Below are 16,676 nucleotides of genomic sequence, written 5' to 3'. Positions count from 1 at the left end.
GGTATTGCAGTTTTTTTGTTTACTAAATTTGCAAAAATGTCTAAAACCTGTTTTCACTTTGTCATTATGGGGTATTGTGTGTAGAATGATGAGGATTTAAAAAATATTTATCTATTTTAGAATAAGGCTGTAACTTAACAAAATGTGGAAAAGGTAAATTGGTCTGAATACTTTCCGAAGGCAATGTACATAATTGATATGGCGTAGGCCTTAACCTCCACTACACTACTTTGATATGCATCAGTGGGGATTAAGAAGTGAGTATATGTATACGCAATGCCCACTGAAAAACAACTGCCCTGCATTAGTGTATAAGATTTGCCTCCAGTGCGTGGTATTCCCTCTCTCTATTGTAGACTCCCCCTCAGCAACCCTGCTCCTCCTTCTCCACCTCCTCTCCACCGCTCCAGCTAACCTCTCTCCACCTCCCACAGGCAGCCTTGCACTCGATGGCAGGCAGACTGAGCTTGGATCAACTCAGACCAATAGTTTTTCATCTTTGATATGCTGGAACTCTGAATGATAAGCTGTTAGTTTCAGATTAGCTCAACCTAGGGTTCTCTTTTATCAGGTTTTACAGGAACTGATCTGTGGTCAGCTGCAACTCCTTGGAAATCTGATCAGGAAATAGTGTTTTCTTTCCTTACGTTATTCCTCCAGTAGGGGATTCAGAAGATATCTGAGGCCACAGCATTTTGTCTTGGGCCACCAAGGCGGGCACCATGGTTGAAAGCCTGGACTTTGAGAAGGAGGAGAAGAGGTATTGCATCCGAGGAAAGCACGTGGCCCTCATCTGTGCTGTGGTGGTGGTGTCAGCTGTAGCTGTGGGGCTGGGGGTGGGCCTCACACAGCCCGACAGTACCCCGGCTGACCCAGCCCCCACCGAGGGACCCCCCAAGCCCACCTCCCCTCCCCCACCAGCTGACAGGGGGCCCTGCAAGCCCTCCAACAACACTGACGGGGACTGGAAGAATTTCCGGCTGCCGGACTACGTGAAGCCGGTGCACTATGACCTCCACCTGGAGCCTGACCTGACCACTGACCTCTACATGGGGAATGTATCCGTGCACCTGGAGGTGAGACGACCCACGAGGCACCTGTGGCTCCACATCCGGGAGACTTTCGTCAGGGCAGTCCCCAGGCTTGTCCTGAAAACCCCACAGGCTCAGAGGGATGTGACTGTGGCCATCAAGGGTTGCTTTGAGTTCAAACTGCAGGAGTATGTCGTAGTGGAGGCGGAGGAGGAGCTTGCGGCCACCAAGCCCAATGAGGTGTACATCCTCACCCTGGACTTCCAGGGCTGGCTCAACGGATCTCTGGTGGGCTTCTACAGAGTCACCTACACAGAAAATGGGGCCACCAAGTAAGTCCTTCGAGGCATGCATTTGTGGTTATAGATTGGGTGTATTTCAGTTTGTTTTTGTGTGTCTCCATGCATGTATGCATTTTGGTACACCAGAATTACCTTCATTTCCAATGGAACGCTGCATTTGCCTTGCAGCATTATGTTGCAGAGGCAGTTGCAGTGCGTTCTGTGTTCTATTGTGGTGCATGCGTTGGATATATCCAACGTATACATCAAATTGTATTCGTATACTTGACAGAAATAGTATCAAAAGGTGAACTTTTAACTTTTGTTGCACACATATCCAGTTGAAGGAAAAAGGAAACCGCACACTGCTCTTGATAGTATCACTGATATTTAATAAGCTTACATATCGGCCTCACGGCCTTCGTCAGAGCCATATCAAGTTAAAATGTATAACTGCGGAATTTTATTACGCAGCATTGAAGCAATGACACTGTCCGTCTGATCAAGGCGTAGGGGAAGACAATATTTACGAAGACATAAATTAATGATTGCTGAGAATGGTTACAATGCAGCTAAATCCCTCACATGCTCAGTGTTATGAGTGCTGCATATGCTACTTTGGACCCATTTGAATAGATCTATAACCATGACTCCATTATGCAATGTGGGATAGGGAAGAAAATCTGCAGAACTTTAGACCCTCAGCCAAATTCCTTCAAGGACAATTTCCTTTTGGGAACAAGTTTACGAGACGTAATCTGAGTGTTGACAGCTGAGTTTAACTGAATGTGAGTGTGTGCATCTGTGCTTGTCTGTGTGTGTATGCGTGCACATGAGGCCCAGCAGCACACCATCTGTTAGTACTTTATGTCACACTAAAGAGACAGGGGTGTAATGGGATGAAACCAATGAGGGAAAAATAAACCTCGTCATTTTTTTTCACAGTAGTTATTTTCCCAGGGAGTGCATTGATTCTTATCACTAATAGGACCATGGTTGAACTTCCGTTAGGTAAGAGTATATTTACCCGTCACAGTACGTTATCGGTTAAGTTGCTCTTATTCAAAGTTAAAATGATAGTGTTGATAATGTACAGTCGTGGCCAAAAGTTTTGAGAAAGACAAATATTAATTTCTACAAATTTTGATGCTTCAGTGTCTTTAGATATTTTTTTCAGATGTTACTATGGATAACTGAAGTATAATTACAAGCATTTCATAAGTGTCAAAGGCGTTTATTGACAATTACATTAAGTTGATGCAAAGAGTCAATATTTGCAGTGTTGACCCTTCTTTTTCAAGACCTCTGCAATCTGCCCTGGCATGCTGTCAATTAACTTCTGGGTCACATCCTGACTGATGGCAGCCCATTCTTGCATAATCAATGCTTGGAGTTTGTCAGAATTTGTGGGGTTTTGTTTGTCCACCCGCCTCTTGAGGATTGACCACAAGTTCTCAATGGGATTAAGGTCTGGAGAGTTTCCTGGCTATGGACCCACAATATCAATGTTTTGTTCCCCGAGCCACTTAGTTATCACTTTTGCCTTATGGCAAGGTGCTCCATCATGCTGGAAAGGCCATTGTTTGTCACCAAACTGTTCCTGGATGGTTGGGAGAAGTTGGTCTCGGAGGATGTGTTGGTACCATTCTTTATTCATGGCTGTGTCCTTGGCTGAGAAACAACCCCACACATGAATGGTCAGGATGCTTTACTCTTGGCATGACACCGGACTGATGGTAGCGCTCACCTTGTCTTCTCCGGACAAGCTTTTTTCCAGATGCCCCAAACAATCAGAAAGGGGATTCATCAGAGAAAATGACTTTACCCCAGTCCTCAGCAGTCCAATCCCTGTACCTTTTGCAGAATATCAGTCTGTCCCTGATGTTTTACCTGGAGAGAAGTGGCTTCTTTGCTGCCCTTCTTTACACCAGGCCATCCTCCAAAAGTCTTCGCCTCACTGTGCGTGCAGATGCACTCACACCTGCCTGCTGCCATTCCTGAGCAAGCCCTGTACTGGTGGTGCCCCGATCCCACAGCTGAATCAACTTTAGGGGACGGTCCTGGCGCTTGCTGGACCCTGAAGCCTTCTTCACAACAATTGAACCGCTCTCCTTGAAGGTCTTGATGATCCGATAAATGGTTGATTTAGGTGCAATCTTACTGGCAGCAATATCCTGGCCTGTGAAGTCCTTTTTGTGCAAAGCAATGATGACGGCACGTGTTTCATTGCAGGTAATCATGGTTGACAGAGGAAGAACAATGATTCCAAGCACCACCCTCCTTTTGAAGCTTCCAGTCTGTTATTCGAACTCAATCAGCATGACAGAGTGATCTCCTGCCTTCTCCTCGTCAACATTCACACCTGTGTTAACGAGAGAATCACTAGCATGATGTCAGCTGGTTCTTTTATGGCAGGGCTGAAATGTTTTTTTTGGGATTCAGTTAATTTGCATGGTAAAGAGGGACTTTGCAATTAATTGTAATTCATCTGATCACTCTTCATAACATTCGGGAGTATATGCAAATTGCCATCATATATGAGGCAGCAGACTTTGTGAAAATTCATATTTGTGTCATTCTTAAAACTTTTGGCCACGACTGTAGTGTAGTTTTTAGTGTGTCGATAAGTATGACTTGAAAGGTGGACAGGTGTAGTAAAGCTACTTGCAGCCTTGGCCATGAAATGTAAATTTTCTCTTTGCTCAAGCACATTTAGCAGCCACAATCCAGTAATCGCTGTATACTTAAACATTTATTGTACACAACAGTCTAATAAAAAGTAATATAAAGGGGTGACTTAGTCATGCCATGTTTCTTTTTCTTCCAAGAAAAATTGCTGCCACCGACCATGAGCCGACAGACGCCCGCAAATCTTTCCCCTGTTTTGATGAGCCAAACCAGAAGGCCACCTACAAGATTTCCATCACCCATGACAAGGACTATGAAGCCCTCTCCAATATGCCAGTGGAGGTACAGTCTTTTCAAGAAAAACATTTCATAGTAACAAATTGCTCCTTATAAAACATACCAAATAAATGCATATAATGTATCCACAATCTATCACAAAAAAAGGTGTGCATCCGTTAGTTTACTTGAAGCTGCAATGGAAGTCACTAAGAGGGAGAAGAGATTCAGTGCCATGAATGCAAAAGCAGGAGCCATCAATCTTTTGCTTTGGGTCCTTGGTGCTGAGAACACAACCATTAGAGAGGCTGACTCACATCTGTATTAAACCACAGACCTTCTTCCTCTCCAGGGCGCCCCAGAGCTGCTTCCTGACAATAAGATCAAAACGTCCTTCCAGAGATCCGTTCCAATGAGTACCTATTTGGTATGTTTTGCTGTGCACCAGTTTACGTTTGTGGAAAGGAAATCGTCTAGAGGAATTCCTGTAAGTACTTGCAATTTTTCTCAGCAGTCATTTTCACTGGTCCCTCTACTGCATTAAACTAAGAAAATATTTACTGTTGAAAGTCATATTTTATAGTCTACAGAGTATATTGAGAGTAAATATTGTAACACTTTACCTTAAGCCTGTCCAGTTCAAAGTTTTAAATGGTGTAAAAGCTAGGTAAAAAGTTTATTTAATTGTTGTGTTGAGATTTCAGCAGTTAGTTACACTTTACAATGTTTTGGAGAAAATCTAAATCATTATAAACACTGTGTTGATTAAATGCACGCATGTATGTACACAGGCATGCTCGCACATACTGTAGTGTATACACACTCCCATAACCTACCTCAACAACTTTGCTTTTAATCATTTTCTTCCAGTTGCGAATCTATGCACAGCCTGCACAAATTGCGACAGCAGAGTATGCTGCTAACACAACCAAGATCATTTTTGACTACTTTGAGGAATATTTCGACATGACATACTCCATCCCAAAGCTAGGTAATTTGATATCTCCTCTGTTTGTGAACTGTTGTAACTACTGGATACAATTAATTCATAATGACTTATACACACATGCTTGCAATTTTTGTTTTTCCAGATAAGATTGCCATCCCTGACTTTGGCACAGGTGCCATGGAGAACTGGGGTCTGATCACCTACAGGGAGGCCAACCTCCTCTATGATGAGAACCAGTCGTCATCGTACAACAAACAACGTGTGGCTAGCGTCATCGCTCATGAGCTGGTCCACCAGGTGAGAAACACCTGTCTCCAACATTCCCACAACAGAAACACAACCACGAGAAAACATTCAAAAGTGATTATAGTGGAAAACTAATGGAAAACATCTTATAGTGGAAAATTAAAAAACATATTTCATAGTCATAGTCATAGAGGGACCCAAACTCAATCACCCCAAAATGATATTACAGTATTCGGTGACGATTTAGCGTGTACATTTTGGTGGGGCAAACTCATATTTTTATGCATGCCACAAAGCCACTACACAACAAAACACTAAACAATACATTAATTGCACTATAACGGTGACAACAAAACAAAAAACGACCCTCACAATATCAACTGGAATTACATGCGTCTATTACTGAACTTTTTGTATGAAAACAAATAATTGAATGGGAAGAGAATGCCACTGGCAAACGTGGTTACAGATCCAACAACATTATTTAGTATCCTCTCCTCATGAAGAAAAGCACTTGAGCTAATTTATGCAGCAGCATACAAGCCATTTTTGGACTCACCGTTGTTGTGCTGTGCTCACTTGGACAGGGAGGTGGCGCAGCGGTCCTTCTTGTTGTCACATTTTGTTGTCAAAGGGGCTTTCAACACAACTGGGAACAAAAAAAAAACAAGGTTGAATCATGACGTCAGTGATCTTCAGGTCGTTGCTCTAGAAGAGGCCGTAGTTCTCGGTTTGGAATTCCGAGTTGGATGACCGTTCAAGATGTATTTTCCCAATCGGAGCTCATCACTGAATTCCCAGTTCCGAGTTTCTAGTTGTTTTGTTCGCAGCAGAAGTCATGCTTGATTAACAGCATGTCCAATGTATTCAACTTTTTCTGGCCCATGGTGTTGCAAGTGAATCTTTTTTTTTACCCCTTTTTCGTGGTATCCAATTGGTACAGGTGCCATGGAGAACTTGTCTCATCGCTGCAACTCCTGAATGGACCTGGGAGAGGTAATGGTCAAGAGTCGTGCGTCCAAGCCGCACTGCTTCTTGACACAATGCCCACTTAACCCGGAAGCCAGCCACACCAATGTGTTGGAAGAAACACCGTGTATACTGTACCTGGCGCTGCGCCCAGCCCGCCACAGGAGTCGCTAGTGCGCGATGGGACAAGGACATCCCTGCCGGCCAAACCCTTCCCTGGGATTGGGGAGGGTCATGGCCAGTTGTGACAGAGCCTGGACTCGAACCCAGAATCTCTAGTGGCACAGCTAGCACTGCAGTGCCTTAGACCACTGCGCCACTCGGGAGGCCCCAATGTTTATATTTTTAAGCTTGGAAAAGAGACACTTTCAGACAGATGTTTTAAATTCTTAAACCCAGACTTGGACCACACACCCTCGCCACCAAATAGCAGCCTGTCGAAGCAAAATAGTGATTGCTTTGCAACGCTTGCGGCTGAGAGGATGATGCGCGTGTTAGCGGGTGACCCACTCATTGTTGAAATTGCGATTTCCGACTTGTTGTGTAATGTTTATGTCCGATGGACGATGAGCACCGATACCTTTTATCTATAATTTATCTTCATATGACAAGGATTGAAAAGGAATTGCCAGTAGATTGTTTACGCGACGATGACTGCTTGTCTAGCTTGCTAGCTGAGATTTAGAAAGCAACTTGATCAGTCCAATTAAAGCTACAGTAGATATAAGGTGATTTGACATACATTTTATCTGTGGCCGATGACCTTGAGCCTTCTTGGATGGGCACTTCTAATGTAAATCTATGGCAGCACCCAAGGGGGCTTGAACTGCCTAGCTCTCCCTGTAGATTCTGTGGTGACATAGTGTCCCCATGAGTGACAGAACACTGAGCCAATCATGGCACAACTAAAGAAGATTACCAACACCTACGCTCTGTATATTCCGCTGGCTGCCCCTCAACCACAGTAAGCACTGAGCTAGACTGAAACACCTGCATTTTGGAGCTGCCTTACTCAAGATAGAGACCATGTTTTAAAAAAATAATAATTACAGTTTTATGTGACATGAATTAATGCCAAACTAACATGCAAAACAGGCAATTATTTTTATAAATGTATATACAGTTGAAGTCGGAAGTTTACATACACTTAGGTTGGAGTCATTAAAACTTGTTTTTCAACAACTCTACAAAATTTCTTGTTAACAAACTATAGTTTTGACAAGTCGGTTAGGACATCTACTTTGCGCATGACACAAGTATTTTCTCCAACAATTGTTTACAGACAGATTATTTCACTTATAATTCACTGTATCACAATTCCAGTGGGTCAGAGGTTTAGATACACTAAGTTGACTGTGCCTTTGAACAGCTTGGAAAATTCCAGAAAATTATGTCATGGCTTTAGAAGCTTCTGATAAATTATGTAAATTAGCCTGAGTCAATTGGAGGTGTACCTGTGGATGTATTTCAAGGCCTACCTTCAAACCCAGTGCCTCTTTGCTTGACATCATGGAAAAATCAAAAGAAATCAGCCAAGACCTCAGAAAATAAATTGTAGACCTCCACAAGTCTGGTTCATCCTTGGGAGCAATTTCCAAATGCCTGAAGGTACCACGTTCATTTGTACAAACAATAGTACACAAGTATAAACACCATGGGACCACGTAGGCGTCATACCGCTCAGGAAGGAGACGCGTTCTGTCTCCTAGAGATGAACGTACTTTGGTGCGAAAAGTGAAAATCAATCCCAGAGCAACAGCAAAGGATCTTGTGAAGATGCTGGAGGAAACAGGTACAAAAGTATCTATAACCACAATAAAACGAGTCCTATCTCGACATAACCCGAAAGGCCGCTCAGCAAGGAAGAAGCCACTGCTCCAAAACCTCCATAAAATAGCCAGACTACGGTTTGCAACTGCACATGGTTACAAAGATCGTACTTTTTGGAGAAATGATGAAACAAAAATAGAACTGTTTGGCCATAATGACCATTGTTATGTTTGGAGGAGAAAGGGGGAAGCTTGCAAGCTGAAGAACATCATCCCAACCGTGAAGCACGGGGGTGGCAGCATCATGTTGTGGGAGTGCTTTTCTGCAGGAGGGTCTGGTGCAATTCACAAAATAGATGGCATCATGAGGAAAGAAAATGATGTGGATATATTGAAGCAACATCTCAAGACATCAGTCAGGAAGTTAAAGCTTGGTCACAAATGGGTCTCCCAAATGGACAATGATCCCGAGGACACTTCCAAAGTTGTGGCAAAATGGCTTAAGGACAACAAAGTCAAGGTATTGGAGTGGCCATCACAAAGCCCTGACCTCAATCCCATATAAAATTGTGGGGAGAACTGAAAAAGCGTGTGCAAGCAAGGAGGCCTACAAACCTGATTCAGTTACACCAGCTCTGTCAGGAGGAATGGGACAAAATTCATCCAATTTATTGTGGGAAGCTTGTGGCTACCCGAAACGTTTGACCCAAGTTAAACAATTTAAAGGCAATGCTACCAAGTACTAATTGAGTGTATGTAAACTTCTGACCCACTGGGAATGTGAAGAAAGAAATTAAAGCTGAACAAAATAATTCTCTCTACTATTATTCTGACATTTCACATTCTTAAAATAAAGTGGTCATCCTAACTGACCTAAAACAGGGCATTTTTACTAGGATTAATTGTTGGGAAATGTGAAAACTGAGTTTAAATGTATTTGGCTAAGGTGTATGTAAACTTCCGACTTCAACTGTATACAATAATACAGTATGTATTTTATAGCTAAACAGGTGTGGCCTTTCCCGGAATGACGGGTCACCACTGACGGTATTGTGTCACCATGATGAAGCCCAAATGATGAGGGAAAAGTCATGAAGCACATGTTAGCGGCAGAGCTCAAAGTTTGGAAAAGAGAACAACCCTATCTTTGTATCAATCAATAGCTTGGAATGGTTTGATATTGACCATGAATTTGTTCATGGGAATGATAGTGTTTTATTGACTTACGTCAGCCCTCCAGTTATCCATTAAGCCTTTTATGATGTCCAACAATGAGGATGTTTTTTCTTTTTTGGGCAATAAGAGAGTGATGGTGCTGTCCATAAAGTTTTATGAACTGTCCAAAGTGACAGGACTGAGGGGCAAGTGCGAACTGGGAGCTTTTTCCTTGTTCACACCTTCCTGTTTACAGGAAGGTGAATATCAGCACAGTTGCAACCACATCCTAGAGTTACAAGAAAACATGCTTACAATGTTCAGTTCAGATAGTGATCCAGTCATAAAGAAATAAAACACTCCGGTAATCCATAAAAAGCAATAAAAAGCATGAAAATCCACAGAAAAGCATATGTCTGTTTCTTACATTGAGGTCTACAATTCCATACCCAGCATTTGGAAATCAGCTTATGTCCTCTCACTGCTAAAGGGTGGAGATCCCTCAGATACTAATAACTATCGTCCTATCTCTAAACGCCCTATCTTGGCCAAAGTTTATGAATCCCTAGTGAACTCAGTTAAACTTCTTAATTGAAAAGAACATATTGAGCGTGGTTCAGTCTGGCTTTAGATCGGGGCACAGCACCACAACTGCAGCTACGGCAGTGGCAAACGACATCATTAATGGACTTGATAAAAAGCAACGTTGTGCTGCTCTGTTTGTGGATTCATAAAAGGCCTTTTATTCAGTTGACCATGAATTGTTGCTAGCTAGACTCAGTAACATTGGTCTCAGTGAAGGGGCAGTAAATTGGTTTAGGAACTATCTTTCTGACAGAACACAATGTGTATATACTGACAATCACAAGTCTAGCTTTCTTGAGATTAATAGAGGTGTGACCCAGGGTTCCATTTTAGCTCCTGTGTTCTTCTCAATTTTTATTAATGATTTGGGAAATGGGATGCAACCAGCAATGTTACATCTATATGCAGATGATACAGTTATATATTCATGTGCTCCTTCTCTGGTTCAGGCTGTTGAAGAGCTCCAGACTGCTTTTCAATCACTGCAGGCCTCCCTTTATTATCTCAAATTGGTCTTGAATATACAAAAAACTAAATTCATGACCTTTACCAGAGCTAGAACTCTGCCAGAGAGCATTAGCCTTGTCACATCTGGTGGCTTATCCATTGAAAAAGTGTCATCCTACAAATACCTAGGTATTTGGTTGGATGACAAGTTGTCCTTTAAAGTTCACGTGGATAATATTGTGACAAAGCTTAAATTGAAATAGGGTTTTTAGTTTCGTAATAAGTCTTGCTTCCTTCTTACGGCTAGAAAGAAGCTTGTTCAGGACACTTTTCTCTCTGTTATTGATTGTAGTGACTTGTTGCATATGCATGCAACCTCCTCCGTCTTACAGAGACTGGACTCTGTTTATCATGCATCCTTGCGCTTTATTACAAATGCCAAGTCACTCACCCACCATTGCACATTGTACCATATGGTAGGATGGACCTCACGTTATATGCTCAGAAAGATACATTTGTATGTGTTCATCGACAAAGCCCTTTTGGGTAAACTCCCTCTTTACCTCTGTAGTCTGGTCTCCTTCACCACTAGCTGTTACCATACCTGGTCTGCTAGGTGGTTGCTACTTAAAGTCCCCAGGACATTCACAGTATTAGGCAAGACTGCCTTCTCTTCTTGTGCACCAGACACATGGAATAGTCTACAATCCATGCTTCATCTAGATATGTTAGTGCCACTGAATGAATTTAAAAATGCTTTTTTGGGGCTGGATCATGTTGTATTGTATTGTTGTATGTTTTAATTATGTAATGTATTGATTGTTGCTGCCTTCTTGGCCAGGTCTCCCTTGAAAAAGAGACTCTGGGTCTCAATGGGCTTTTTCTGGTTAAATAAATAAAATGTAAAAAAAAAAAAATATATATATATATATATATGAGTATATCATAAGAAAATGTGAAAAAGTGAGAGTAGCACTTAACTTCACTAGTAAATACCAGTAGAAACTATGTGGGTTTTATATGTTCTCATTGTGTCTGTAACTTTGTTCTGTGTTTTATGTTTTATACTGTATGCAGAGTGTGTGCATGAAAATATTGTGTTGTTGGAACTTTGTCTGGTATGTGTGTGTTTCTCTGTTGTTTTGTGTCCTTGGCTCACCTGCTATTTATGAGTCCAACTATCTTTGAGTCCCACTGTTGGCTGGAGTATCCAGAACACACAAGCACTCACACACACATGCACACCCTCACACTCACCCATACACACTTGTTTGTAAATAAAGTCAGCTGGAAGATAACTTTGCATGTTGTATTTTCCTGCAGTGGTTCGGGAACATCGTGACAATGGATTGGTGGGATGACCTTTGGCTAAATGAGGGCTTTGCCAGTTTCTTTGAGTACATCGGTGTAGAGGAGGCTGAGCCCCTCTGGGGAATGGTGAGTCCATCTAACAGATCCTAAATTGAGTGATTTGAAATGGATTTGCTTTAACCTCAACTCTGGTTATGAATAAATTCTAAATCTACTTTGGTCTCGGTCTTTACCAGCGTGACATCATGATCATCAGTGATGTACTTCCTGTCATGGTGGACGATGCACTCGTCACCTCTCATCCAATCATTGTGGATGTATCAACTCCGGCTCAGATTACCTCTGTGTTTGATAGCATATCCTACAGTAAGGTAATCTTAAACTGTGCCTCTTTTCGCCTTACTTCATGAGATGGAATGAAATGTAATGAAATTAAATGAGTCCTTAAATTCATTCCAAACATGTTCCTGTAACTGTTATTCTAGGGGGCATCAATTCTCAGGATGGTGGAGGACTGGTTGGGTCGAGACAACTTCAGAGATGGCTGTCGGGTAAGAGTCAATTTCATCTGAGTCGATAGAAGTATCCTTACAGCAAGTCTCTTGATTCCTATTCAGTCAATAGCGGAATCATGTGGTAATAGCGAGTGTTAGGGAGATGCAATCCCTTCCTTGTTGAATTAAAATGATGATTACTGTCAGACACTCTACCATGGTAATACTTAACTTGAAAGGGTCATAGCAATACATAGCCTACATTTGATTTATCATTAAATCTATGGATGGCCACATTGCTAAATTGATGGTAACCTGTTTTTCTCTCCCTTCAACAGAAATACTTGAAAGATTTCCACTTTGAGAATGCCAAAACAGACAACTTTTGGGCATCACTTGCTAATGTATGTTTGTCATATCTAATTTGGTCGTAGTACTTCAAAAATATATAAATTGTTGATATTATTGACATTATTTCACTGCATCTATCTTCGTGTTTTTATGTGTATGATACACACTAAAACATTTTGTTTGCAGGTGAGTGGGTTGCCTGTAGCAGACGTGATGGACACATGGACCAAACAGATGGGCTACCCAGTACTGGACCTGTCTACCATCAATGCTCAGACCAAACTCACCCAGCGAAGATTCCTGTTGGACCCCAATGCTAATCCCACCCAGCCACCCTCACCACTCAGGTCAGTTATTCACAGCACTATCAAATCCCTTTGTGATAATTGATTGATTTCCCCATGGATATAGTTTCAGCTATATTTTTTAGGAGAAACCAGTATTTCTTAAAAGGTCTATGTTTTTATCTTAGTTACAAGTGGAACATCCCTGTTAAGTGGTACTCAGTGGATAGTAATACGTCTATTTCCATCATGTTCAACAAGTCCAATCCAGGTAAAGATATTTCTGACCAAATCCTAGACGTGACCTTTTTAACATTACATTTCCAGCCTCTGGTAACATCATGTATTTAGTCAAATTGAAGTCATACACGTTCGTCTGTCATACGAATAGAGCTAGTCCTAGCTGGCTATTCACCTGCTACGGATGGACTGCTGAAGGTCAACAACGACCACATTGGATTTTACAGAGTCAATCACCCTGACAGCATATGGAGCACAATTAGTCAACAACTCCAAACAAATCACCAGGTAATATAATTCAAACTGCTACTATTGTATCAGATGCAATATTAATTGTTTTAATCTTACCAGTTCATGGGTTAAACTTGTGGTAATCAGCATGACACTTTCTTTACTAGGAGTTAGACGCTGCTGACCGATGCAGTTACATTGATGATGTCTTTGCTCTGGGAAGGTAAATTAACACTACTGACATTTACTTGAAGTACATCTGTCAATATAAATCTGAGATTAAACATAATGTCGTTGTCTTATCGGCCTCATCAGGGCAGACGCTGTCGATTATGGAAATGCATTCAACCTGACAAAATACCTGACCAATGAGACGGAGTACATCGTCTGGAAACGTGTGTCTTCTTCCATCGCCTATGTGCAAGACATGTTATCAGACGACACTGTTCTTTACCCCAAATTCCAGGTGAGTCATTTAAAAACAAAAACATTTAACAGGTGAATTCCGCCCTCTGCTGGCCAACCAGAACACACACACACACACACACACACACACACACACACACACACACACACACACACACACACACACACACACACACACACACACACACACACACACAGACACACACACACACACACACACACACACACACACAAAATAATAATCTTGTGAGTTTACTCATACATGGGGTGTCACTTACTTTCCCTAAAGAAATTATTCCGTGAGCATGTGCAGACTATCTCCAGGCAACTGGGATGGGACGACGTGGGAAGCCAGAGAGATAGGTAAGACTAGGAGAGACGGTCTACTGTATTTGACAGATCACTGGTGTATTTACTGAATATTGATCCTAAACTGTATTGTCTATATTGGTTTTGTATAGGCTGTTGCGTGAGACAGTCCTTGAAATTGCTTGTCAAATGGGCGACCAGGAAGTTCTAAATGAAGCATCTGCTATATTTGACCAATGGATCGCAGGAACCATCAGGTAAATACAGTATTAGTCTTGACTCTTGAATAAAATCACTAAAATGACACATGATCTACTTACTAAACCAATCTGCCGTACATGGACATAACTAACTACTTCATTAGCATTCCTATTCCTAAAATCCTGTTTATCCCACTAAGCCTAAATGGTAACATGACCTTTGGCCTCCAGCACTGTGGGGGTGAACCTGCGCTTGCTGGTGTATCGCTACGGCATGAAGAACTCAGGCACTGGGGCGAAGTGGAACGTAATGTTTGAGAGATACAAAACAGAGAGTTTGGCCCAAGAGAAGGACAAGCTCTTGTATGGATTGGCATCTGTGGAGAACATCAGTCTTCTGAATAAGTAAATAAAAAACAATCATTATCTTCATACTTTCTCTTTATATATAATTTTTAAAAGCATTATTCAAAATCACTTCTTAACATAATCCATTGAAAAGTTATTACTAGAGCGAGAGTACATTTATTGGCAAAAGTGTGATACTTTTTTTCTGGGAATATTTTAGTTTGTTCAGCTAGATATGGCTTATGAGAATGGTGCTTAAGATAACGGTGTTGTGTTGTTTCACAGCTTGCTGGAGGCGTGTAAAGATGAGAGTATTGTGAGGACTCAGGATCTGTTCACTGTGGTCCGCTATGTCTCTCTGAATCGCTACGGCAAGACCATGGCCTGGAACTGGGTCGTCCTCAACTGGAACTACCTAGTGAACAGGTGAGCCCATTCTCTGATTTACTTCTCTGAGTCTGAATGGAGAGTCACTGAGCCCAGAGTCATTGAAGTGATAGTGACTACATGGAATGCGATGCTGTAAGTAAATTGACTGAATTAGCAGCAATTAAGCCTCCTTTTGTTTTGTTACAGATACACGATCAATGACAGGAACCTGGGACGCCTGCTGACCAGAATCAGCACCACCTTCAACACAGAGCTACAGCTGTGGCAGGTTAAGACAGAGCCCTTCTATTCATAGAACTGGAATAACTCTAACATTAAACCACTCAAATCGAAAACAAGCGCTGGTGTGCTCGAATTTAAGATTGACTGATGTATGTGGATTGTGCCTTTAGACTGTGGCTGTGTTTATGACTGACTGTTTGGTTGTATTTTAGATGGAGCACTTTTTCAAGCTGAACCCTAATGCCGGGGCTGGGGAGATGCCTAGGCAGCAAGCTCTAGAAACAGTGAAGAACAACATTGAATGGGTCAGGAGGAACAAGGCAGAGATCAGCTCATGGCTGGAGAGCAACTTCACTTACTGATGACATCAGGCCAACACAAGACTAAAGAACTGTAAACCTAATCCAAATCACAAACCTTCATGCGGTTTCTACTCAATCATTCAACAATAGGGATAGATCATGCCACAGGACTGCTTGTTTCTAAATCAAGTGTCAAGTCCCTCCATCCTGGGCACTCTGCTGTGCAAATCAAACACACTTCTGAAGGGCAGAAAAACTCTATCTGAAATGACTGAATTCCGGCCAGTAACTCAGCGGAATACTCTATCTTTAATCTAGTGGAATCAATTTACAGTACTTAGTGCCTTTCCTGCATTACTTATAAAAGTATGTTTTTGATGCAGAAATATTTAATTTTGTATGAAGTGCTTGTACAGAATTTCAGATGATCTAAATAACCATGAAAACTTTTCATCTCTGGCCAGGTATGTTGATTTACATGTATAAAAGATTATTTCAAAATTGTTTCAAACAATGAAAAGTGTTCAAATGTATAAGAAATAAAGAAGAGTGTATATGCACTTACTGTGAATACTGCTGTCTGGATGAGTGTGTTGCCACAGGGAAGAACATTAGTGAGGTTGGGCACTGATGTTGGGCCATTACGCCTGGCTCGCAGTCGCCGTTCCAATTCATCCCAAATGTGTTCAATGGGGTTGAGGTCAGGGCTCTGTGCAGGCAAGTCAAGTTCTTCCACACAGATCTCGACAAACCATTTCTGTATAGATCTCACTGTGCACAGGGGCATTGTCATGCTGAAACAGGAAAAGGCCTTTCCCAAACTGTTGCCACAAAGTTGGAAGCACAGAATCGTCTAGAATGTCATTGTGTGCTGTAGCGTTAAGATTTACATTCACTGGAACTAAGGGGCCTAGCCCAAGCCATGAAAAACAGCCCCAGACCATTATTCCTCCTCCACCAAACTTTACAGTTGGCACTATGCATTCGGGCAGGTAGCGTTCTCTTGGCATCCGCCAAACCCAGATTCGTCTGTCATATCAAATCAAATGTTATTGGTCACATACACATGTTTAGCAGATGTTATTGCGGGTGCAGCGAAATGCTTGTGTTTCTAGCTCCAACAGTGCAGTAATATCTAACAATGACCTAAATGTAAAATAATGGAATCAAGGAATATATAAATATTAGGATGAGCAATGTCGGAGTGGCATAGACTAAAATACAGTAGAAAA

At 41.8% G+C, this 16,676-nt stretch overlaps 1 protein-coding gene across 1 annotated transcript; it reads left to right on the top strand.

Moving 5' to 3' along the window:
• The first annotated feature begins 379 nt into the window (after positions 1 to 379).
• LOC110497791 (glutamyl aminopeptidase) lies at positions 380 to 16,010 on the top strand. The gene is made up of 20 exons (XM_021574155.2): positions 380 to 1,363; positions 4,141 to 4,282; positions 4,569 to 4,703; positions 5,087 to 5,207; positions 5,308 to 5,462; positions 11,660 to 11,773; positions 11,884 to 12,018; positions 12,133 to 12,198; positions 12,480 to 12,545; positions 12,679 to 12,839; positions 12,965 to 13,047; positions 13,168 to 13,304; positions 13,415 to 13,470; positions 13,563 to 13,713; positions 13,963 to 14,036; positions 14,135 to 14,239; positions 14,414 to 14,587; positions 14,816 to 14,956; positions 15,107 to 15,188; positions 15,355 to 16,010. The coding sequence occupies exons 1-20, from the start codon at positions 723 to 725 to the stop codon at positions 15,502 to 15,504; spliced, it is 2,889 nt and encodes a 962-aa protein (XP_021429830.2). The 5' UTR covers positions 380 to 722; the 3' UTR covers positions 15,505 to 16,010.
• Positions 16,011 to 16,676: the final 666 nt, after the last annotated feature.

Source organism: Oncorhynchus mykiss, chromosome 19 (assembly GCF_013265735.2).
Source record: "Oncorhynchus mykiss isolate Arlee chromosome 19, USDA_OmykA_1.1, whole genome shotgun sequence".
Lineage (NCBI taxonomy): Eukaryota > Metazoa > Chordata > Actinopteri > Salmoniformes > Salmonidae > Oncorhynchus > Oncorhynchus mykiss.
Note: the sequence above shows the minus strand (reverse complement) of the source record. Positions and strands in the feature narration are given on the sequence as shown.